The sequence below is a fragment of the Rhinatrema bivittatum genome, chromosome 7 (genome assembly GCF_901001135.1).
Source record: "Rhinatrema bivittatum chromosome 7, aRhiBiv1.1, whole genome shotgun sequence".
In the NCBI taxonomy this organism is placed as follows: Eukaryota; Metazoa; Chordata; class Amphibia; order Gymnophiona; family Rhinatrematidae; genus Rhinatrema; species Rhinatrema bivittatum.
Window position 1 is genome coordinate 11,026,311 of NC_042621.1, and position 26,641 is coordinate 11,052,951.

Below are 26,641 nucleotides of genomic sequence, written 5' to 3' on the forward strand. Positions count from 1 at the left end.
GAATGGTTCTTGGCAAGACAATGCCTGCAGCTCGGAAATTTGACGTGCAGAACAGATAGTCACTAGAAACACCGTTTTCAAGGTCAGTAACTGCAAGGAGACTATGCAGCAGTTGAAACAGGGCCTGCCAAGAAATGCAACACCAGATTCCACAAAGGAACCAGTAACCACAAGGGAGGATGAAGATGTTTCACTCCTCTCAAGAAACGGGCCACATCAGGATGAGACTACAAGGATTAACTATTCATCTGGCCCCTGAAACAAGCAAGAGCCTCTACCTGTACCTTCAAGGAATTAAGGGCAAAGCCCTTTATTCAATCCATCCTGCAAAAATTCCAAAATGAGTGGGACCTTAACTGAATAAGGGCTTCTGGCAGGAAACCTTTGCCCTGCTTCATGTTGAACTGAACACCCCGAGACGTCAATGACTGAGATGGCTGAAGATTGCTCTCAATCAGGTTCACCACCCAACCAAGCTCCTGCAACAAGGAAATCACCTTGCGGGTCTCAAGGAGGCTCTCTTTGAGAGACTTGGCCTGAATCAACCAGTCATCCAAATATGGGTGTACTGGGATCCCATCCTTCCTCAACACTACCGCCACCATAACCTTGGAAAAGGTCCTGGGAAAGGTGGCCAGACTAAAAGGCAGTGCCTGAAACTGATAATGGCACCCCAACACCGCGAAATGCAGAAAACATTGGTATTCCACTCAGATAGGGATATGGAGGTATGCCTTGGACAGACCCAAGGAGGTCAGAAATTTCTCCAACTGCACAGCAATTATCACTGAACGCAAAGTTTCCATGCAGAAATGAGTCATCCGCAAATGACGGTCGACCCCTTTGTCCCTCCTTCTTGGGCATAATGAAATAAATGGAATATTGCCCTGTATTTTCTTGAGGCATGGGTACTGGAACAACAGCTCTCAGACTGAGGAGCCTTGATAATGTACACTCCACTGCCTGCCTCTTCTATGGGGAGTGGCAGGAAGAGACCATATACACGTCCAAAGGAACACTGCAAAACTCCAGCGCCTATCCTTCTCGTATCACCTCCAGAACCCACTGATCCAATGTGATCTTGACCCACCTCTGATAAAAGAGAGTGAGGCATTCCCTTATCTCCTGTTCCTAGGGATGGGTTGGCAAATTTTCATTGGGAGGCTCAGGAGGATCCACTACCCGAGCTCGCTCCTTGTTTGGCTTGTTTGGGACGAAAGGACTGAGACCTGCCAAAAGGCTGAGTCCTCTGAAAGTCTGTCCCTCTATAGGGGTGAAACTGCTTGGAATCCCTGAGATGAGCCCTCATAATAAAGGCGCTCGGCAACTGCTTCTTATCTTTATTTATTTATTTATTATTTATTTTGGATTCTTATATACCGATATTCTTGTATGATATACAAATCATGTCAGTTTACAATACAACAGAACAATCGCAGCATAGGCGTTACATTGAAACATAAAATACAACAGAACAATCGCAGCATAGGCGGTACATTGAAAAACATAAAACAAAGCGTCTAATAACAAATAATATAGTACAACCGAACAATCGCTGCTAAGGCATAACATGAACCTTAGTGTCTGAAAGAATATAAATATAAATATGCAAACATATGTACAATGCTAATATAGCATGAGGGGGTCCTAAAGAGCAATGGCACTTTGAAACTTGACGCAAAATAATCAACATTCACATGATCCAAGGGAGGTAAGGGAGGAGAGGGGGTGAGAATAGGAAGGTGTTGTTGGGAACCGAGGGACTTCCGGCAACCGAGGGACTGGAGATTCGCCCCACTTATTCGCCAGATTCTCCAACTTGCTCCCAAACAAGAGAAAACCTTTAAAAGGCAATTTCATAAGATTAGCTTTGGAGGTTGTATCTGCCAACCAATTTCTCAGCCATAACTGACATCTGGCCGCTATTACCGAAGCTACTCCTCTGGCTGAAGTGCAGACTAAATTGCAGCTCGTATCCTCTAAAAAGGCAGTGGCAGGTTCTATAGCTTCCCTGGAATTCACCCTAGAGTCATCAAGCTCCTGAGAGAGATGTAAACAAAAGTGAGCCACCAGGAAACAACAGCCACAGCTTCAAATGCTTGCTTATGGCCTCAATTCTCCTATTATGCACATCCTTCAAGGCCACTCCTCCCTCCCTGGGGATAGTCATCTGTTTAGAGACGGCACAAATAAGCGCATCCACTTTCAGAAAAAGCAGATGCTCTCTCACTACTGGATCCAAGCATTCCAAGGTCTGACCCACTTTAAAATTTGCCTCCAGGGAGTCCCAGTCAAGATCAATCAATTCTTGAATGGCCTCCATAACAGGGAAAAACAAGAGGCTTTACACAAGGAGACCAAAATGGGATTTTTCTTTGGCTCAGACATGGAATCAGCCTCAGGAACTCCCAGCATCTTCAATGTCTAGGAAATCAGGCCAGCAATTCATCTCTATAAAAGAACCTCAACATAGTCCTATACGGTTCCAGTCCCAGAGGGATTTCCCCATCCTCCAAGAACATAAGAAATTCAACCTCCTGAGAGAGTCAGGATCTGCCTCATCATCAGTACCATTTGGATTTCTCTCCGAAACAAGAGAAAATAACTAGCTACATAAATCAATATAGGCTGCAAGTAAATATTAATTTAATCTCTGGAATCAATAAATAATGCTGTGACTGTAATGTATTATTTAAAACAAGATTGTTAATGTAGAGATAAGACCTCAGTATTGGCAAGAGATCTGAATTAACAGAAACTTCTAATGGCCAATTGGTCCAATCATCGGTCTTGTAATCTCTAATTGTGATTTGGTGAATTTTAATAAAAATCTTTTAATTATTAACTGTAGTAACGTACTTACATATTAATTTATTAATTTTTGCTTTTTTATAAAATTGGAACAAATGTCTATTGGCACTAGTTAAACAACACTGTGACTTGTGTTCAATTTTGATGTTCTGAATTTGACAGACAAAGAATATAATTTTTTGAACGTAAAACATCCGAGAACACCCACAATATACCCACAAAACATTAACCAATCCTCCTGGAAGGCCAATAATATCATCTAATGAATCATTATTGGAACCGCTTTCTCAGTTCATTGACTGTTTTTTGAGACATTTTGTATCCATTAGTTCATCTTACATTAGAGATACATCACATTTTTTGAATCTGATTGAAGATTTGACCATTAATATCACAGATTTATGGTTTGTCACCTTAGACATCAAATCATTATACACTTCAATTCCGCAAGAAGAGGCTTTAAAAGTAATCAAAATATATCTGGATAAACGTGTCAGACCCCACCGGGTACCCAGTGATTTTCTATTACAATTGGCTTCCATTGCACTCAAGAAGAATTTTTTCATATTTCAAGGCAAATATTATCAGCAAATTTCGGGAACAGCAATGGGCGCAACCATGGCTCCTACCATTGCTAATCTTTTCATGACAGAATTTGAACAAGAGTGGATTTATAACTCACCATTTGTTTCCAAGATATCTTTTTACAAACGTTATATAGACGACATTTTCATTTTGTGGAGTGGTACAGAACAAGAATTACACCTATTTGAGAAGTGGATCAATACTTGCGATGATAAAATACAGTTTGTATTAAATTACAATTTTGTTGAAATCTCTTTTTTGGATGTTCTATTGAAAAAAATGGAAGATGGTGAAATCATCACTAGTGTATTTAAAAAATCTACTGACCGTAACACCATGTTATTTTATTTATTTATTTATTTAACAATTTTTTATACCGACCTTCATAGTAAATTACCATATCGGATCGGTTTACAATTTAACAAAGGGAAAAAAAGGGAAAAAACTAGAGTAACAAATTCACGTAAACAAAAGATAACAATAAGTAGGAATAAGAAGTTACAATCAACAGGGGGAGAGAACTTGGAAGCTTGCAACAAGCTGGAAAGAAGATAGGCCGGTAAAAGAAATTTTACCATAGAGTGTACAAGTTAAAAACTTAAGGACGGTGCTTTAACCTGAATGTCTCAGAGTCCATTTATTTTTTCTTTGAGAAACGGAGTGCCAGACCGGGTAGGAATGAATGTTGCACTTTGATAGTGCACATCCAATGCCACTGAAGAACAGTCTTCCTTTTTCACAATTCCTGAGATACAAACGGAACTGTTCCAATACTGCATTGTATAGACAACAATCAGAAAAGCTCAAGTTGGATTTGAAGAACAGAGGTCATCCCAATAAATGCATTAAAACAGGATTCAAACGAGCATTGTATTATGATCGGGAGGCGCTACTCACACCTCAATCTAAATTCCAAGATGAGAACATGATCACGTGTGTAACCCAATATTTATTTTATTTATTTATTTAAGTTTTTTATATACCAACATTCAGGACGGTAGTCCCATCATGCTGGTTCACAAGAAACAGGGGTGCAATTATAATAAACTATACAATTTGAACAATAGTGCAGAAAAGCAGTTACATGTAACAAGGAAATAAATAACTTGGAGTAAGAAAGAAAATGAAGATCAGATAATTCTATATATATAATAACATTGTAAGATGTGGCTATTAATGCTATTACTAGCGAAGTGTGTTGATTGATGAGAGTTAAATAGTGTTGGAGTTAGGAAAGGCCTGTGTGAACAGCCACGTCTTGAGTCTTTTCTTGAAGGTTGAGATGCTGGGTTCCATTCTAAGATCTGGGGGGATGGAGTTCCATAAAGTTGGACCGGCTGTGGAGAAGGCCCGATCTCTAAGCGTAATGTGTCTGGTAGTTTTGGCTGGAGGTACTTGAAGTGATCCTTTGTAAGCATCTCTTGTCGGTCTTGTTGAGTTGTGTACTCAATACTCACCTTGGTCACGCAAAATTATACAGGCCATGCGTCACCATTGGTTTTTGATCAAAATGATACCGGGCATGCAAAATATGGAATTCCGAGCAGCTTATTCAAGATCTAAAAATTTGAGAGAAATCCTAAGTCCGTCCACGTTGAAAGATTTTGAACATACTCAATCAATTGATGGCACTATACCATTGGGCCATTTTAAATGTGGCCACTGTAAAATCTGTGACCAAACATTCGAAATCAAGGAATATACGTGCACACAAACACGTCAAAAATATAAAATGTATAACTTTACCACATGCCAGACAGATCATGTGATATACATCATAAAATGTCCATGCAATAAAATTTATGTGGGACAGACAATGAGATCATTCAAATTAAGAATAGGTGAACACAAGAGCTGTTTGAAGAATAAAAAAACATCAGCTCCAATAGTGGCGCACTGCATGCAGGAAAATCATGGTGTCAAAGAGCTGAGATGGTTTGTCTTAGAACACATCAAACGTGATATAAGAGGAGGTGATAGAGAGAGACAGTTATTCAAAAAAGAGCAAGAATGGATTTTTAAATTAAAATCCGAAGAACCTGATGGTTTGAATTCCAAGATTGAATGGAACAGCCTTATTCATTGAATTATTTTCATTCACAATATCATCGCTCAGTATGTTAATTTATCCACATTAAGAAAACAGAAATATGGCGGTTATTAAAAGAATTCAATATTAAAGATCTTTATTGACAAGCAGTAAGTATTACCTTGCAGCAATATGTATGGCAGTAATAGTAGAGCATAACGTCAGCACGTTGCTAACTTGCATTTGAAAGCACCCATTGGTGGTTTTTTAAGCCAATCAATAGTTTAAATCTAGCGCGGCCATCTTTTGAAAACAATTTCAGTCTGAAACCCGACTGCAGTAGAAGAAGTTTCTCTCCAAAAATTGTAAGTAAATTCAAGTTTGTTTCAATGCAACAACTGGTTTTAAAAAGAAACATCATTTTTTCATTCATGTGTTTAACTTTAGAGCCCGCCCTGAAGCAGCGTGTTTTGCGAAATGCCGGCCGCGTTGGCAGCGGTTATTAGACCCTCTGGGTCTCAGTTACGGCAGAGTAGAGTGAAAGAATAATCTGCAACGCATGTGATCATCAAAATTTAAGATAAGTGTTCTGCCGTTTACAAATATTGTCGGGACACAAGATTGTATGAGAGACGGAGTGAATTATACCGCCCGTCCTATATTTAACTGCAAGACTGAAATTTGATTGCTTTAATCTGCATTACACAATTGGCTGCAGAGAAGCTTATATTGATCTTTGAGACACAATGACATTGGACCAGTTCTAAATAATTTTATCAGTCAACACTGTGTTCTATTTATACAGAGACTTTTGAGTTCTACAAATTGTTACAAAGTCGTTGAACAGTAACAATTGTTACTTTTTTGAGACGTCTGAGTCCTTTCAAACAGCACAGCAGTCGATTCAGCAAAGCGCTACAAAGTTGCTGAATAGTAACAAAACGTTACTTTTTTGAGACGTTTGAGTCCTTCAAACAGCACAGCACAGCACAGCCGTTGATTTAGCTGAGTGAACGATTTGTCACTTCATTAAAATCAATTACAACAAAGTATATAGGACATCAATTAAAATTCAAAAAAAGTTGAAGGACATTAATTAAGAGTGACAAATATATTTTCTACTCTTATCACTTAGGAAATCAAGTTCAAGAATTTTTTCAAGAAATATAATATGAATCAAGCTTGATTTCAAGCAAATTCAGAACATCAAAATTGAACACAAGTCACAGTGTTGTTTAACTAGTACCAATAGATATTTGTTCCAATTTTATAAAAAAGCAAAAATTAATAAATTAATATGTAAGTACGTTACTACAGTTAATAATTAAAAGATTTTTATTAAAATTCACCAAATCACAATTAGAGATTACAAGACCGATGATTGGACCAATTGGCCATTAGAAGTTTCTGTTAATTCAGATCTCTTGCCAATACTGAGGTCTTATCTCTACATTAACAATCTTCTTTTAAATAATACATTACAGTCACAGCATTATTTATTGATTCCAGAGATTAAATTATTATTTACTTGCAGCCTATATTGATTTATGTAGCTAGTTATTTTCTCTTGTTTTGATTGCATACTAGTTATATCCCTTATATTTTGTTGGTAATTTCTCTCCGAAACACCTGCTGCTCAAGGTGCACTTCGGTGCTTAAACATAGAACTGGAAGATGGAGAGGCCCCTGCCTGAGGATCTGACCTGACAGGATTGGACGGGGCTGAGGACTGTGCCTGGATAAAGGCTTGCAATCCTTGAAAACATTCCTTGCAATCCTTGAAAACATTCCTTGCAATCCTTGAAAACATTCCTTGCAATCCTTGAAAACATTCTACCCAAGAAAAGGCAAAGCCAGGAGGCGCTTGTGTGGCGCCCACTGAGCTCCTGTCCCCTGCTGAGGAACCAGTCAAGTGAGTTCCAAGTTTAGGCATCCCTTCTGAAATATCCTTAAACAGGCCATCATCAGGCTGGGAAGACTCAGGCTTAGTAAAAATCAGATGAAGATAATTCTCTCTGAGCTTCTAAGCAGCACTGGCACAAGTTAGAGGGCACTGTAATCTGAGATGCCCAAATATGACAGGCAGCACAGAGGGAAAGGCACTTAGGTCTCTTAGTCACTGGTGCCATTAGGCCTTCAGTACGCTTAACAGGCGACTGAAAATGTGCGTCCAGATAAGTTTCTGCTGAAAACTTTTAGGCGCACAAAATTTATGCGTCCCAAGTCTGTTTGCTGAAAAACTAAGCACATTGTCACTGTGCTCACTCAACCGATAGATAAAAGAATATACGCACAGTTTGGACTTACAGCTGGATGCCAACCGATAGATAAAAGAATATACGCACAGTTTGGACTTACAGCTGGATGCCAACCGATAGATAAAAGAATATACGCACAGTTTGGACTTACAGCTGGATGCCAACCGATAGATAAAAGAATATACGCACAGTTTGGACTTACAGCTGGATGCCAACCGATAGATAAAAGAATATACGCACAGTTTGGACTTACAGCTGGATGCCAACCGATAGATAAAAGAATATACGCACAGTTTGGACTTACAGCTGGATGCCAACCGATAGATAAAAGAATATACGCACAGTTTGGACTTACAGCTGGATGCCAACCGATAGATAAAAGAATATACGCACAGTTTGGACTTACAGCTGGATGCCAACCGATAGATAAAAGAATATACGCACAGTTTGGACTTACAGCTGGATGCCAACCGATAGATAAAAGAATATACGCACAGTTTGGACTTACAGCTGGATGCCAACCGATAGATAAAAGAATATACGCACAGTTTGGACTTACAGCTGGATGCCAACCGATAGATAAAAGAATATACGCACAGTTTGGACTTACAGCTGGATGCCAACCGATAGATAAAAGAATATACGCACAGTTTGGACTTACAGCTGGATGCCAACCGATAGATAAAAGAATATACGCACAGTTTGGACTTACAGCTGGATGCCAACCGATAGATAAAAGAATATACGCACAGTTTGGACTTACAGCTGGATGCCAACCGATAGATAAAAGAATATACGCACAGTTTGGACTTACAGCTGGATGCTCTCGTGCGCACAAAGATCCTGTAGAGGGCAGCCGAACACACAGAAAAGCGTGCAAAAATGCCGCCGCCGTAGCCTACCATGCAACACACAAAAAGAAGCCTAACAGCGGGGCCTAGCCCACCTGGGCAGCTCAACCCGCCAGACTGTCCAGTTTCCTTAATCCCCACAAGAGCAGAAACAAATGTCGGGACGCTGTGCCGAGCACGGTGACCAGAGGAAGTTCTACACTAACCCCTCCACTCTGTCTCTGACTGTTTCTCTCTTTTTTTTGTAAAAAAAAAAAAACAACTTACCTGAGCTCAGCCTTCCTGGCTGAGTGCAGAGATGGTCTCCGGCTGCGGGGCTGAGAGGGCATATACATCACCGCTGCACTTGGCTTCCTGCACCTGCTGCCTTTCAGTTGCTTAAACAGCTAAGTCCACATCGGCCTTAACTAGCCCCCGGACCAAGGCACTTATCTGAGGGACCAAAGAAATCACCTCAGGAATTCTCAACTGGGGAACGGACCCTTAGGTATCACCTCAGGAGAGCGGGGCAAATCAAATCTACAATTAATTTTCCTCTGCAGCAAATCCCCTGTAGGGAAATGCATGTCCACCATCTGCTGGAGACGGAGAATACTGGCGGGCTGATGTCACTGCAGGAGTATATATACTGTGATGTCAGTTTGCTCTGTCTCCATCTGCTGGCAGAGGTGCATAATCCACTGGTCCTGAGTCTACCTATCTACATGCTAGGAAACCAAAATATACCCTGGTGGTTTGGGGGGGGGACGACAATTTGACCTTCATCCCCCATCTCCTGGATCCCCCATACATTAAAAATGATCACTGGTAGGTTAATGGGGGCCTGGTTAGCCCCCAGATTTAGGCCTGGTCAATGCCATTTTCCGAAATGGTACAGACTGGCCTTTGCCCCGTCATGTGGCAGGGATCACCACATGGTAGGGGCACGTAGTGAAGGTTTCAAAAGACCTCTGGGGGAATTTTCTCAGGTTTGACGTTTTAATTTGATGGAGGCCCTGTGAGACCCAGGCTGCCATTGTATGTTTTTGTGGCCTCTGCCACATTCTTTTTTCTTGCAGAGTTTTGCTCTGAGAAAAAAAGAACTTGCCAATATCACTGCACTGTTTTGTCGTGGTAGGGGCAAAATACTGCATCACCCCCTCCTGTGATAGTTGTTACCTCCCAAGATAAACCATTGCGGCTTGATAAATCTCTCCTCCTTAATCTCTAGGTTCAAAGGCCTTCCTAAATAAGAAGTTGCGGAATATACCCGGCTATCTTAAACTTATCTGGCTAAATTTAGCACTACTCTTTAGCTCGCTTAAAGCTATCTGGCTATCCCCAAGATTCATCAAAATGGTATAATAGCGCATGCATAATGCCCACGGTAAGAGAAAGGGGCGTGTTTATGGTAATTTTTAGAATTACCGTGGGTGGGGGGAGAGAGAGAGAAAGAGAGAGACAATTTATAAGGCCCTCATAGTTGTCAACTATATCTCTATAGGAGGGCCAGCTGATAGCTGGAAGTGAGGTGTTGGTGGTGGTTTAGGATGTAGGGGCCAGTTTTACTTGCAGAGTGAGACGTATGAACTGCACAGTACACCTTGGTGAAGATTTGACGTCATTTGGAGTGAGTCAAGTCTCACAAAGATGAGATTTCTAGCTTGAAGGACTCTAACAGGGTACGTTCTAGCTTGAAGGACTCTAACATGGTACCATCAAGCTAGGCCGAGATACTAATCTTTGTGAGACGTTTCTCACTCCAAATGACGTCAAATCTTCACCGAGGTGTACTGTGCAGTTTGTACATCTCACTATGCATTAAAACTGGCCCTTAAACCCTAAACCATCACCAACACCTCGCTTTGAGCTATTAACTGGTCCTCCTATAGTCATATAAATGGTTGAATACTGTGAAGGCCTCCCCAGAGGCGCTCTTTCTCTCTCCCCCTCCCCCCCCAGCCCAGAAATAGCTGCAATGCAATTTGCAAAATTTATTGTGAATTCGGTTACGGCCATTTCGGGCATATCGCACAGCTTAACGCCAGGAAAAATGGTGTAGTTATTTCTGGCGTTAAAATCATGCGATAGCATGCGTTATGCTATTACCCCTCATTTTAATTAATCCCGCCCCCTTCAAAAAAATGTGCATTTGTGTCGTGCGATAGTACTATTATCGCATGTGTTATGACGTTAACGCCGCAATGCATTATAATGAATGACCCCGTACGTTAGCTGGATAATGATGAAAATCAATGTTATCTGGCCAGCTTAGCTAGATAATGCCACGCCGCCCCAGAATGCCTCTCACAGCTGGCTCTGGCAGGAGTAATCAAACCGGCAGTATTTTCAAATGTCAGCATTTGTTCTGCTAAACTCCAGACTTAGCCAGAGAAACATGCTGAATATGGACTTCATCTTATTTATACCCGAGCAGATAATATGAGGAATTTGGTGAACAACTAACTATGAATTCTGGACTTCTATTAAAACCATCCAGAACAAGGAATAAAGAGCCATGGTTTATTGGCCATGGACAAGCCTGTGTTGGGTATAAAATTAAGTGATTATATTTAACAACAAAAATACAAGGAACTTTATACTGAAGCAGAGCAATCCAGAGTTTCTCTTTCCAACACAAGGGTAACAAACATCCTGTCACTCTTTATACTGAAATCCATTAAAATGATAAGTATCGCAGTCAGAAAAAGACAGGGCTTCCAGAAATGGCATTGGACAAAGAATCCAGCAATCATTTACGGATAAAATAAAGGGGTCGCGCTGAAATCAGTCCACAAGAAAACTTCTGAAATAAGGACAAGATCTCTTTAAGAAGAGAGAAGCCCTCATTTTGATAAGAGATTGCCCACCCTGCGAGCAAGCTCAGTAGGGGGAGGCTCCCGTTTAACACATTTACTGACAGGGCAAAACCACATTTCACAGTTCTGAGCTACGGCCCTACAACTGCCAAGTCACCTTATAGCTTCTGCAATCCTTCCACTTTCCTTCCTCCTGTCACTTGATAACCTGCCGATTAGATAGGAGTAATCTAGTCCACTGCAGAAGACGCTTCCCACTGCACTGAGGAGCAGGAGCTTGCTGTCATCAGTTGATGCATTGCACAGTGCTCTCCGAACTTCCTTCATGATCTGTCAAAAGGAAGAAAGAACACGTTCATAACGAATGGGGAGGATAGTTTCCAAAAGGTAGGTATCAATAAACAGCAAACACAAACCGCCGCCTGGTAGAAAGTTGTTTACTCCTCTGTGCAAGTCCCTGTCGCTGTTCCACGCTCCAACTTGCTCTCCTTAAGCCAGGAAGGGTTTGAGGACTGCTGGGTATGTCCCAGTGTCCCGCCACAATCAGATGATCGGGGCTGCTGTTTCCACAGATGCAGTGCCCTGACGTGCAAACTCATCCGGGTGGCATGAATTCTGAAGAGAATCTGGTCCCTACAGTCTGCCAGCACTACTTCCTGAGTTCATGGATTTCTTACTCTGGCTTACTGTCCCAAACCAAGAGGAGAAGCTGAGTAGCAAACATCGGTCTCCCCCCAATGGCAGCCCACAGAATTCATTATTAGTACCATCCATTGGGCTATCCAGCTACAGGTTTCTAGTCTGTGTTAACATATCCCTCTCTCAAGCTCGTACAGTTCTAATGTTCACCCAATCTGTCTACTAACTTTAGCTGCTGTCTTACTGTCACAGCATGAACACAATTCCAAAGAGTTTCTCCAATCACTTGCAGCCGTTTATCAATTTCCTCGGGGTAAAGACAACTTCTGCCTGCGACTCTAAAAGTGAAATTTTCTAATTCATGTAACGTACATTCCTGGACGTCTTCACCTCAAATCGCACATTAAAATTAAGAACAATGTTTTCATAGTTACTGCATGTGCAGCAGACACTAAAATATTTTGAAAGCTATGGGATAACGAAAGCTGACTGCATGCGTGGCTACCATTCACCTGTCAAATGCAACTAAATTGAATTGGCTTGAAAAGATGACTACAATATGTTGACAAAATGTATGCCTGTAGTTTTCTAGGACGATCAGTGTAAAAGCTGCATTCGCACTGCAGACTCGTGTGAAGATCAATCTAAACCTTCCTGATTATTTTTGCAATTAATTCGAAGACCCTCCGGATAACTGGAAAATGAGTTTTCTTTGTTACTTTGTAGATGGCACTTCCTTAACTGACATTTGCACGGAGGAAATCTTGGCAAAACCCCATTATTATTTTTTTTAATCCATTCTGTTAGAGGCTGCACAATTAAATAATTCATATCACTTTCTAAGCATGCAGCTAATTCCTCCCCCCCCCACTCACCCCCCCCGGTTCTTAAAAGGCCAGGAAGAAAAAAAAAGTCTAACACGTGCACTACTCGCAGAGGTTAATCCTCTTCTAGCAAAGTAATATAGCAAACAGGTCTCATAGTACTCATGTCACGTTTATCAGAAAAAAAGTGATATTTTCAGAGCAACTTCTGCGGGTAAAGCAGAAATGGCCCTTTAGAAAATTCTGTGACGAATATGCATGTAAAATTACACTCACACATACTGTAAGTACATCTTCTTATTCACAGGTTACCTCTCTTGCAGGCCGATGCAATGTAGTGTGCTCAGGCTAGCGCACGGGGCTGCACTCTACTGGATGCGCTAAAATAACCCCCAAAGCAATATGGGGATTAGGGCATCCAAAACGCGCGTCCAATCACGTGCATAGCTAATAGCATTCATCACATGCGAATTCCATGTACATGAGGCTATTAGCTTTTACCCCACGATGCCAAAAATTGCCGCGTGGCCTAGGCGCCCTTTTTATGCTGCAAATTTAACGCCTCCCCGGGAGCTGGCGTTAAAGCATGCCACGCTCAAGGGCTCACCAGAAAAAACAAAAAATCCTGCTTTCTGTGATTCCTCCTATTAGTATTGTGGCGATACTAAGTAGGAGGAACCATAGAAAACAGAATCATGCCGCTCTCAAGAAAAAAGAAATTCTGCTTTCTGATGTTCCTCATAAGGAGAACTACACAAAGCAGCATCTCCAAGGTGTGGATCAATTGGAAGACCTGCTGGAAGTAAGTGAACGAGTGAATAAATCAATATTGTGTCAGGCAATATTAATTTATTCACTCCTTCACTTACTGCTGATTGGGCCATTCAATGTCACATGTTAGTGAAAGGACCAATCGGAAACAGCCCTTCTGGAGGTGGGGAGGGACTTCTGGCCAGGCTGTTGGCACACAGCTACATCTCCTGGATGCTCAATGTAGAGCACTAGGGACACACAAATTACCCATTGTGCATCCCTTTTAGCGCGGCAGCTCATTTGTCTATTGCATCGATTGTCCAGGAGAGGTGGATGTATGCGTATTAAAAAAAAACGTGCGCCCAGTTTGGACGCACGTTTTTTACATGATGTTGCATCAGCCTGTTGGAATGGCCCTTTCAGAGCCTCAGCCTCTCTCATGTGGGGGTCCCATAAGGCACCATCTTATCACTCACCCTTTACATGGCCCTTTGGGCAAACTAATCAGAGACTACCAATGAATGTTTCTCTTATATGTTGTCTCGGGCCTTTTTTTGAAGGGGTGAAAAAACATGTGGATAAAATGAACTGGTAGATGTGGTGAATTTGGATTTTTAGAAGGCGTTTGACAAAGTCCCTCATGAGAGGCTTCTAAGAAAACTAAAAAGGCATGGGATTGGAGGCGATGTCCTTTTGTGGATTGCATACTACTTACAAGACAGGAAACAGAGTGTAGGATTAAATAGTTTTCTCACTGGACAAAGGTAAACAGTAAAGTGCCTCAGGGATCTGTACTTGGACCGGTGCTTTTTAATATATTTATAAATGATCTGGAAAGGAATACAACGAGTGAGGTGATCAAATTTGCAGATGACACAAAATTATTCAGAATAGTTAAATCACAAGCAGATTGTGATAAATTGAGAGGACCTTGCAAGACTGGAAAATTGGGTTCCCATATGGGAGATGAAATATAATGTGGACAAGCACAAGGTGAAGCATATAGGGGAAAAATAACCCATGGTGTAGTTACACAATGTTAGGTTTAGGGATGTGCGTTCATTTTGGACAAACTAGGCAATTTCAATTAAATTGCCTAATTTGTCCTGTTTTGGGAAACCCAAAAAATGAACTAAATTTTTCTGAAATTTCAGAAAAGTTTGTTTTTCGGGTTAGTGCGCGTTAACGTTTAAATGTTACTGTGCACTAACACAAAATTTGGGGTGGCCGAAAAAAAAAGGAACGAACTGCGGGAAACCGAAATTTCCAGCGGCGAGCCAATAAAGAAAACCGAACCAAAAGGTTCAGCTGAAGCACATCTCTAGTTAGGTTCCAAATTAGGAGTTACCACCCAGGAAAAAGATCTGGACATCAAAGTTGATATTACATTGAAATCATTGGCTCAGTGTGCTTCCTCCATTGTGAGACCACACCTTGAATACTGTGTGCAATTCTGGCCACCACATCTTAAAAAAGATTTAGTTGCTCTGGAGAAAGTAGAGAAAGGTGACCAAAATGATGCAGGGCATGGAATGGTTCTCCTATGAGGAAAGGCTAAAGAGGTTGGGCTGTTCAGCTTAGAGATGCCTGAGGTTGGATATGATAAGAGGTCTACAAAATCATGAAAGGACTTGAACAGGTAAATGTGAGTCAGTTATTTACTCTTTCGGATAATACAAGAACTAGGGGGCATTCCATGAAGTTAGGAAGTAGCACATTAAAACAAACTGGAGACATTTTTTTTCACTCAATGCATAATTAAGTTCTGGAATTCACTGCCAGAGGATGTGGTTAAGGTAGTTAGTGTAGCTGGGTTTAAAAAATGTTTGGATAAGTTTCTACAGAAGAAGTCCATAAACTGCTATTAATCAATAGGAAATAGCCACTGCTCGTTTCTGACATTAGTAGCATGGGATCTAATTAAGGTTTGGTTACATGATAGGTATTTGAAACTTAAACTGGCCACTGTTAGAAACAGGATACTAAGCTTGATGGCCCCTTGATCTGACCCAGTATGGCATATCGTATTTTCTTAATAAACATAAAACATCCACGTCTTCTATGCTAATGACATCAAATTACTGACCACACTCAACACAAATCATGACTCTACATTCTCCAACTTAAACCAATCTGGTCAAGGTTACTTGCTGCCTATGACAAAACAAACTGAAATGCTCAACATTGGGGAAAAATGAACCCAACTAGCCTTGCACAAAAGTGATCCAGGAAGGAACAACACTAAACCTTAACTCCCAAGTCCAAAATCAGGACTTCATACAAATTGCGGCTGCTTATCTGACAATGAATGCAAAAAACTTTGACCACATAACACCAATTCTAGAAACCCTACACTGGCTCCCCACACTCTATTGCACCAAATTCAAACTTGTTACGCTCACCTACAGAACACTGAGAGACTAAGCACCAACCTGCCTCAGTGCATCTCTAACTTCTTATGGACCGACTCGTTCCGTGTTCCATAACACAAGCCTGCCTAGCTGTACCCCTCCCGCAGAACAATATGCCTCACTAATGCAATGAAAAGAACTTTTGCTGGAGCTGTCCCAACACTATGGAAATCTCTACCTCCTCACATCAGACTTAGAAACATAAAAACATGATGGCAGAAAAAGACCGTATGGCCCATCCAGTCTTCCCATCCATCCAATCAATTTAGCATTATAATTCTCATCATTTCCTTAGAGATTCCCTATGTTTATCCCATGCTTTCTTGAATTCAGTTACTGGTTTTGTCGCCACGTCTTCAATTGGGAGGCTGTTCCATACATCCCTGATCCTCTCTAAGAATATTTCCTAAGATTACTTCTGAGTCTACTCCCTTTCAATCTCATCTCATGATGCCTCCTTTCCAATGAAAACAGCTCACCCTCTGTGCTTGGAAACCTTTGAGATATTTGAATGTTTCTATCATATATCCCCTATCTCGCCTTTCCTCTAGAGTATACATGTTTAGATTTTTAAATCTATCCCCATATGCTTTAGAACGAAGAGCACTGACCATTTTAGCAGCCATCCTCTGGACTGATTCCATCCTGTTTATATCCTTTTGAAGGTGTAGTCTCCAGAATTGTGCAGAGTATTACAAGTGAGGTCTCACCAGGGACCTATGTAGGGGCAATATCAACTACCTTTTTCTGCTGAGCATTCCTCTCCCTATGCAGCCAATCATCTTTCTGGCTTTTACCGATGCTTTATCCACTTGTTTGGCTACCTTAAGGTCATCAGTTGCAATTACCTCCAGATCCCATTCTTCTTTTGTGCTTAGAAGAATTTCATCTCCAATACAGTACTTTTCTCTCGGGTTTTTGCATCCTAAATGCATTACTCTACATTTTTAGCATTAAATCTTAGCTGTCAGCCCTTAAACCATTCCTCAAGCTTCGCTAGATCCTTCCTCATGTTTTCCATTCCTTCCTGGCTGACTTTTCCTGACAACCCTTCTATTATGTCGCACACAAAAATGTTGAAAAGAACCGGTCTAAGGACCAATCTCTGAGGCATGCCACTAGTAACAAACTCCTCCTCAGAGAAAGCTCCATTTATCACTATCCTTTGTCGCCTCCTACTCAGCAAGATTCTAACCCAGTCATCCACTCTAGGTTCTATACCAAGAGCGCACAATTTATTTCTAAGCCTTCTGTTTGGAACTGTGTCAAAAACCTTGTTGAAATCCATACTTAAGTATTAATTTAAGAAAATACAGTATATCTCATGTTTGATGGAAGTTCCAATCCACTTTCCATATAGCAATATTATTTGAATCATGTAACCGAAAAATTTCTTGGCACCTACTAGATAATTTAGAAACCAATACAAACTTATTTTACGTGCCTATCTGTGAACCATTGTGATGGTATATCACTATACGACGGTATAGAAAAGTTTATAAATAAATAAAAATAAATAAAGCACGCTGCCTTGATCCAACTCTCTGGTCAGTCAAACAAAAATTGATTAGATTCATCTGACAATATTTACCTCTTTATAAAGCAAGCTGCCTCCATCTTGCAATCCATTTGATTCCAAAAATTATACTATCTTCTGTTTTAGCAGCGATTCCATTAGTTTTCTCACTACAGAGGTCAGATTAACTGGTCTATAGTTCCCAACCTCCTTCTTACTTCTACTTTTATGAATAGGAACCACATCTGCCCTTTTCCAGTTCTCGTGAACTACTCCAGACTCTAAAGAGCATTGAAAATGTCAGCCAGTGGAGCTGCCAGGACATCTCTAAGTTCCCTTAGTACCCTCAGATGTATCCCATCTGGCCTCATCGCCTTATCTATTTTATTTAGTTAGCTCTCACAAACACACTGTTCTGAAAATTGATTGAGGTTTACCTCACTTCCAATCTTATTTGTGTTTGCCCTAGATGGTCCTGCTCTAGGCCCTCCACAGTGAACACTGAACAGAAACATCTGTTAAGCAATTTTGCTTTTACCTCATCGGCCTCTACATATTCTTTCAGTCTCACAATGCCACTTTTGCACTTTCTTCTATCACCTACATATCTAAAAAAAAGTCTTGTCTTCCTGTTTTACCGTATTTGCTATTTTTTATTCTATTTGAATTTTCACATTTCTATTTTTCCAGCTTCTCTTAATTTTTCCATATATTGTCATCTACCTTCCCATTTCTGCGATCTCTTATAGTTTATGAATGCTGATCTTTTCTCTTTTACCTTTTCAGCTACTTCTTTATAAAACCATAATGGTCTCTTTTTCCTCTTCCCTTTATTTACATTCCTAACAAAAACATTAATTGCCCTTTTGATACCTCCTTTTAGTTTTGCCCACTGACCTTCTACTTCCCCCTAGATTTTCCCATCCAGCTAACGACTCCTTGAGGTACTCCCCCGCTTTGAGAAAGTTAGTTTTCCTGAAGTCTAGAACCCTTGCTTTAGAATGAATCTTCATCTCTTTCATCCGAATATTGAACCACACCATCCAGTGGTTACTCGTTTCCAGCTGATCATCCACTACAACATCAGAAATAATGTCCCCGTTGGAAAGCACCAGGTCCAGTATCGCCCCCTCCTGTGTGGGTTCCATTATCAGTTGGCAGAACAGTTCTCCTCGCAGAGATTCCAGGATCTCCCTGCTTTTAGAAGATACTGTAGTTGGGATGTCCCAATCAACATCTGGAAGATTAAAATCCCCTAGCAACAGCACTTACCCTTTCACAGCAATCATGTGAATATCCGCCACTGAATCTCTATCCATCTCCTCTGAATCTCTATCCATCTCTATCCATCTCCTCTGTCTGTCATGGAGGTCTGTATATTAGATCAATATAAATAAATGTTCCATTTCTTCTTTCCAGATTAACCCACAGTGCCTCCTCCTTACCTTGTAAGCCCAGCAATGCTGTTGCTTTAATACGGTTCTTTATATATAATGCCATGCCTCCTCCCTATCCGGTCCTTCCTGAATAGATTGTAGCCGAGTATAACTATATCCCAGGCAAGGTTTTCCATGTACCAGGTCTCCGTGATAGCCACTATATCTAAATCAGCTTCTTCCATGACTGCCTCTACATCTGTGATTTTATTTCCCATACTATGAGAATTAGTGTTCATAGCTTTCAAAATATTGCCTTATTTCTCATATTTTCCATTTCTATATGAGTATTTAAGGTTTCACCTATTCCTGATGATTCTAGTTTAAAGCCCTCCTCATCAGGTTTGCCTTTCTGTGTTGAATTTGCTTCAACCTTCTATACTTTAGAAGATTGATGTTAACCTGGCTTTTTTGAGACCGCATTTGGTACTGACCAGTGACAGGAACTATGCAGAACTATGTATTTTATTTATTTATTTTATTTAGAAACTTTTATATACCGGTATTTGTGGGGACATCATACCGGTTCACATAGTAACTGAAAGATTGGAAAATACATTGCAACAGGGGAATGTAACTGGGCGGGGGGAAGAACAGAAAGGCAGTAGGAAGGATAGGAGAACAAGAAGGTAATAACCAAAACAATTTACAATTAAAGTCTCCTTAATAAGGAGGTTACCTGAAAGGGGACTGCGAGGGGGAGTGGAAGGAGTTATTCTGTGTAAGCATGGTTGAACAGGAGAGTTTTTAATTTCTTTTTGAATTTAAATGCACAGGGTTCAAGTCGCATGTGGACAGGTAGTGTATTCCAGAGAACGGGCCCGGCAATAGAGATGGCACGGTCTCGGGTGGAGGAGAGATGTGCCTGTTTCAGGGATTGAACGTGTAGGGTGCCTTTGTTGGTAGATCTGGTGGCTCGGGTGGACAGGGGGGCAGTGAAAGGGAGGTCGAGCCAGTTGGAGTTGTGGGTTTAAATGGACTTGTGAATTATGGTCAGAGTTTTGTAGTGTATACGGGACATTATGGGGAGCCAATGTAAATCCTTGAGGATGGGGGTAATATGGTCATGTTTGCGTGTGTTTGTAATGAGTCTTGCAGTAGCATTTTGCAGAAGTTGAAGGGGTTTGATAGAAGACAATGGGAGCCCTAAGAGGAAGGCATTACAGTAATCTAGTTTGGAGGTGAGGGTAGCTTGGATCACTGTGCGGAGGTCATGGGCGTAGAGCAGGGGTCTGAGTTTCTTTAGTACATTTAGCTTGAAGAAGCCAGTTTTGAGGATGGAGTTGATGTGAGGTTTCATACTTAGGTTGGGATCAAGAAGGACTCCGAGGTCTCTAACGGAGGGTTGAGCTGTGAGGAGGTTAAGTTTAGGGTCGTTAGGTAGGAGGTCAGGGGGGTGCGAGGAGATGTGAAGGAGTTCCGTTTTGTTGGTGTTGAGAGCAAGCTGAAGGTTGGTGAGGAGGGCGTTGATGGCTGCAAGGCACTTTTCCCAGTGCTCGAGGGCGTCAGATATGGAGTTGTGAATGGGAATGATGATCTGTACATCATCAGCATAAAGGTAGAATTTGAGTTTAAGGTCAGTGAGGAGGTGGCAGAGGGGAGTGAGGTAAATGTTGAATAGGGTAGATGAGAGTGATGAGCCTTGCGGGACTCCTTGTTGTAGGGGGTATGAGGCAGATAGGTTGTTTCCAATTTTCACAGAGAACTTTCTGTTAGAGAGATAGGATTTGAACCAAGCAAGAGCTATTCCTGAGATGCCGATGCTTTCTAGCCGTGTCAGGAGGTGGTGGTGGCTGATGGTGTCAAAGGCCGCTGAGATGTCAAGAAGGGCGAGGAGGTAACTGTGGCCTTGTCCCAGACCTCTGAGGAGATAGTCAGTGAGGGAGAGCAGTAAGGATTCGGTGTTGAAGTGCTTCCTGAATCCAAATTGGGAGACATGGAGAATATCATGGTTTTCTAGGTAGTCCATGAGTTGTGAATTTACCACCTTTTCCATAAGTTTGGAGATAAAAGGGAGATTGGAAATGGGGCGGAAGTTGGAAGGGTCTTTGGGGTCTAGAGAGGGTTTCTTGAGGAGGGGTTTGACAACAGCGTGTTTGAGGGAATCTGGGACTATCCCGTGGGTGATGGAGCAGTTGATAATCTCAGCTATGGTGCTGGATATGCTGTTGGGAATGGCTATTAGCGCTTTGGTGGGAATGGTGTCGTTGGGATGAGAGGTAGGTTTAAGTTTTCGGAGGAGGCCTGTAATTTCTTTAGAGGAGGTAAGATCCATTGTGGCCATTGAAGGTTGGGACAGGGAGGGGATCAAGGGTGGGTTAGTAGGGGGGGACGGGTTGGTGGGGGAAAATCTGGAGAGAAGGTTGGAGATTTTGTTTTTGAAATAATTGGCCAGTTCTTCACATTTGGCCACGGCCTCGGAATCCGGGATAGTGGGGAGGACAGGGGTGGTGAGGCTGGCGACGTAGGAGAAAAGAACTTTGGGGTTGAAATTATAGTCATGAATTTTTTTACCATAAAAGTCTCGCTTGTGTTTGAGAGTAGACTGCCTATATGTGTGTAAGGCTGTTTTGTAGATGGAGGAATGTTGCGGGGTTGGGTCCTTACGCCATTTTCTTTCTTTTTGTCTGAGATTGGCTTTTAGGGTTTTTAGTTCCTGGGTGTACCATGGCTTAGAGGGTTTTGCTGCGGTGTTTATGATACGTTCGGTGATTGGGCATAATTTGTTGGCAATGTCTTCTGTGAGGCTATGCCAGGATGCTAGGGCTGTGTCTGGGTCTGAGCAGATAAGCCTTGGTAGGGATGAGGCTAGTGCATCGGTTAGTTCGTCGCTAGGGCAGGTTTTTCTGGAAATGATGGTGGTTTGAGCAGAATTTATTTATTTATTTATTTAACTTTTAATATACCGACATTCATAGGGCATATCATGCCGGTTTACAAAAAACTGAAGCAGGTAGAAAATACAATGAACAAGGGTAGGGGAGAAGGGGAGCAGGCAAGAAAAAGGTGAGAGGTGGGCAGGGGAAGAGCAGCAAGAAAGAATAGGGCAGAAGGAGGAGAGAGAATGGTTAGTTGGGAGGGGTTTCTTCAAAGTGAGACGGCTTTCAATGAGGTAGTGGTCAGACCAGGGCACTGGGGTGCAGGTGGGTGGGTTGGCGGTTTGGAAATTGGAGTTAATAAACATTAGGTCCAACGTGTGACCAGCTTTATGAGTTGGCGATGCTATAATTTGTCGGAAGCCTAAGGCAAGGAGGGATTGAATGAAATTTTCACAGGATGCAGTAGGAGGGTGTGAGTTAACGTGGAGATTAAAATCTCCAAGGATGATGGAAGGTGTATCTGTATTTATCCATTCTATAAAAAATTCAATTAGGGGGGAGGGATTGGACTCGAGGATGGGAGGGGGGGCATAAACTAGACATAATTGGAGGGTATCTGCTTTAAAGAGGCTGATTTCAAGTTTGGGTGGGGCTGCTATACTGATGAGTTTAAGGTTAAGATGTTTCTTGGCTGCTAGGAGAATTCCTCCACCTCTTTTTTTAGGTCGGTGGATGGGGAAGATGTCATAGAGGGAGGATGGGAGTTGGTTTATGAGGACGGTATCTGATTCTTTGAGCCATGTTTCTGTAACTGCACAGATGTCTGGGGTGCAGTCTGTAAGCATGTCATTGAGGATTAGTGTCTTTTTAGATATGGATTGGGCATTCATGAGTATGATGGAGACGGTGGTGAGACCAAGGAGCTGAGTCAGGGGTGAGGTGAGGATGGGGATAAGGGATTTTCGGCGGGAGGCTGGATGGCGGGGAAGGAGGGGAGGGGGAGGTAGTCTAGAGTGAGGGTAATGGATGCGAGGGATTGGGTAAGCAGCCATGTTGGTGCCCTTGGTAGTCAGGTAGGAGTGGTAGGCGTAGGAGGATGGTAGGTACCTTAAAAGGTACCTTAAAAGTCAGATGGCAAGGGAGGTACAGGGGGAAAAAGGGGGGGGCCTGGTAGAAGAGTAGGTCAGCAAGTTTCGGCTGTGTGAATATCAGCAGATTACGGTTAGTAGCAATATGGTACACAATGTAACAACATGGTACACAACTATGTATAGAACTATGTATAGAACTATGTATAGAACAACTATGTATAGAACTCCTCTTGCACTATACTGACCTATTCAGCTTAACTACCTCCTAGCCACAAAGATCCTTAACTGGGTGAAATGCTCTCTATGGCAGCTACTTAAGCAATGCACTGTGATAGACTGAATTGTTGTAGAACCTCTTTAAACTAATAACTAAATTACCTGTATCCTTTTGATCTCTGAATAATTTTCCATAGTATGTACTTCACCACAGCTAAGCAAGAGCAGAGCATATACCTTACCTCATTATATAACAGCTATTGAATCATGGAGCATAAATACTGTAATTCACTGCAATGCATTACAGTATTGCAGAAACTAACTGTAAACTATAACTTGCTTTGAATTCCCTGGCTGGAAAAGTGTATCTTAAATAACCACTGATGAAAATAACACAGGGGAGAGGATGGATTCTGGATAGAGTTTGGAATATACACATACTTTTGATTTTCGAGAGCATGCATGGAAATTTTCTTGGCAGAACTGCATATGTGTGTGTGTGTGTGTGTACGTTCGCTTCGAAAACTGGTGAAACTTGGGCGCATAACAGCCTGCAATTTTATGTGGCCTATTATAAAGTTACCCCCAAAAGTACAGCAATGATGACATGTAGCAGCAAAGAAAAACTATTTGCATTCTTTACATTAATGCTGACATTTATGCATTACTGTAGCCTCACTCTACCTGGCAATATGCACATCATAGTTTTAATCAATCTTTGCCAAATAATGCATAATTAGGAATGCATTAAAACAATAAGACTGCAGTACTGTCTTTTCCTTTTTTTCACACTAACACACTAGTCAGGAAGAGCAAGAGGGGGAAAGACCATTAACAAAGATGGTATTTATTGAATTTGATGGTTGGTAAATGTTAGTGTCGAGGGTGATATAAAAAGCTTTTTTCTTTCTATGTTTGCCCTGGAACCTTTACACAGGCATCGTGGTTCTTTTCTCATGGTAGGGCCAGAAGGGGGAAGAATAATTTTCAATATCCTCCAGTGGGAAGAACGCTACATTTTTATTCTGTACCTCCTTTCCTTCTCCCACGGATGTTACTGTCATACAAGTAGCTGTCCTTCTAGGGACTTGCACTTTATTCAGACGTAGACATGATAATATTTACAGAACAAAAACATAGTTTTTAACTCTAACCACCAGAGATCAGGTGGTAAATATTGGCACTCCTTATTTCTCCCTCTCTTCTGTACTAAAGGGTGGACTCTCCACAAAACCCTTGTTCACTTGCTGAAAGCAAAAGCTTTCTGCAGAGAACACAGCCTTTCTAAATCACATCCTGCCCAGCAGATTAGGTTCAATAGTTTGTTAGAACTGAGGCAGCAAAAAAACCACCCTAGATTCTTCACTACTTACCCAAAACAGACCGCCCACTGGTTTCTCAGGGGTGCTTGTTCTCATGTGGAAGGGACTCAGAGATCCCAGATGTTGGCGATCAGATTGTAATGATTTTAATCCTTATCACAGTGTTTCCAATCTCTTTTCACATCGATCTACACAGAAAGCTCTCCCTTGCTCCTCTGACTCCATATTTCTAGTGAAGCCTCGTGTAGTTCTCCTCTGGAGGTCCTCAAGCATTCCTCTCTTACGGAACTTAAATATCTTACTGTAAGGAAGGTGAACCCTTAGTGCTGTGGCGTGGCTGGCGCAGCCTAGGGAAGGAAACCCTTAGAGCTACACCCACAGCTGGCAAGCATACATTGGGATGGGACTGGGTCTGGAGCTTTACCTTTACTAGCCCCTTTCTCATAGGTTGAGCCCTTGGGTTCCAGGAGCCAGAAGGACTTAGGTGCTAGTCCCACAGGGCAAGGAGAGACAGAGGATCCAGGGCCAGGCTAGTTCGGGGCAGGCAGCAAGCAATGAGGTCCGGGTCCACGTCAGGGTCAGTGTCAGGCAGTAAGCAAGGGTAGTCGAGGTCCAAGCAATGGTCAGATCCAGGAAGTTATTCTGAAGAGAAGCAGTATCAAGACGAGGAGGACCGACGAGGCAGGGATGGTGGGATGAGACGATGAAAGACAGGCTGGAGAGGTAAGGTAGGGCAGGCTGGACGAAATGAGATAAGACGGACTGGAGAGGCAAGGCAGAACAGGTTGGATTGCTGAGGCAACATGCACTGCACAGGATGCAGGAGACCTGATGCTGAGGCATCTGCTAGGAGCGCGGCTGGGATTTAAATACTCAGCTGTGTTGACATCATCATAGGGTGCCGCTGCTGCTGTCCTGCTGCAGGGCCTATTAGTACCAGCATGTGCCGCACGCATGCGCCTAGGAGAAGATTGAGGAAGCAGGATGCAGCATTGAACCCGTGTCAGTGTTGGTGGCATCCCGGATCAGCGGTGGTGTTGGGGGTGAGTGCAACCGGTCTTGGCAGCCTGCTGCGACCCGCAAACGTAACAGTACACCTTGCTCTAAGCCCCCCCCCCCCCCCAGGCTTCTAAGCTTCAGTTTCTGGGGGTATGTAAGGATCATGGACCCTGACTGCGGTGGGGAGGTTGACTCAACCTACAGGGAAGGTGCTGTAGATCCTCCCTGACAGCTAACATGACTGGACTGATGCAATATTAGTCTACTAGCCCTTTGCCCTTAGGTTGAACCCTTGGTTTTTGGGGGCCAGCAGGAGATAGGTGAGAGTTTCATGAAGGGTAGTGCAGTGGGAAGTTCTGGTCGTGGCTAGCATCAGAGGCAGGCAGCAGGCGGCAGACAGGGATGGTCATGCTTCAGGCTGAGATCAGAGGTAGGCGGCAGGTGAGAGTGGTCGAGGTCCAGGCTATGGTCAATCCAAAAGGCAGTCTGAAGAGAGGCATGGCTAAGAGGGGCAAGGTAGGCAGGCAGGGCTGGAGAAGCAAGGCAGGCAGGCAAGGCTGGAGAGATGAGGTGGGCAGACAAGGCTGGAATAGAAATACTGGAACAGGCGGGCAGGAATGCAAGGTGCAGCAACTCACATTACAGTAACTGTAGTCGACCCGTTGCTGAGGCAGTGATCTGTTGCACGGCTGGGGTTTAAATACCCGGCCATGTGATATCATCAGGCTGCTCTGGGAGGAAAGGTTCCCATCACATGTCCTACATAGACAGGCATGTGCACACTTAGAAGGGAGGCTCCAGTGGAAGATGGTAGCGGTGTCCTGGCCGTGAGGCAAGTTGTATTGTTGGCATCATCAGGTGAGTGTGCTGGCTCATGGGGGTAGCCTGCGAGCCGACAAACATAACAGGGAAACGCTGATGGAAGTCTCTCACTAACTGAGGTGCCTGAAGATTAGCTGTTCAAAGTTTTCCAGGATATCAAATATTCCACTTGGTTCAATCATCTCTTGGAGTCTATGATTTCTTGTACCTCAAATTCGTTGGGAGGTCGTGACGGCCAGGAGAGAATTATGTGGAACATGCTGTGCATTCTCAAAGTGGGAGGTCACTTTACCTGACATGTAACAGCTCCCATCTTCTGTAGAATTGGGAAAGGCCCAATGAATCTGGGTGCAAATCTAGTTGAGGGGATTTTAAGCCATAGGTTTTGTGTGCTTAACCATACTAGATCCCCCAGTTTAAACTATCTTCACTTTTCATCTGCCTCCCTTTTAAATTGACTG

At 42.4% G+C, this 26,641-nt stretch overlaps 1 protein-coding gene across 2 annotated transcripts in view; it reads right to left on the reverse strand.

Annotated features, from left to right (window-relative positions):
* The window catches only part of CDYL2 (chromodomain Y like 2), a 159,784-nt gene that overhangs the window by 32,660 nt on the left and 100,483 nt on the right, over positions 1-26,641 (reverse strand). For both annotated transcript variants that reach the window (XM_029608159.1, XM_029608158.1), the window contains exon 4: positions 11,490-11,662. In XM_029608159.1, the coding sequence (XP_029464019.1) occupies positions 11,490-11,662 (173 nt within the window). The remainder of the gene's footprint in view (positions 1-11,489; positions 11,663-26,641) is intronic.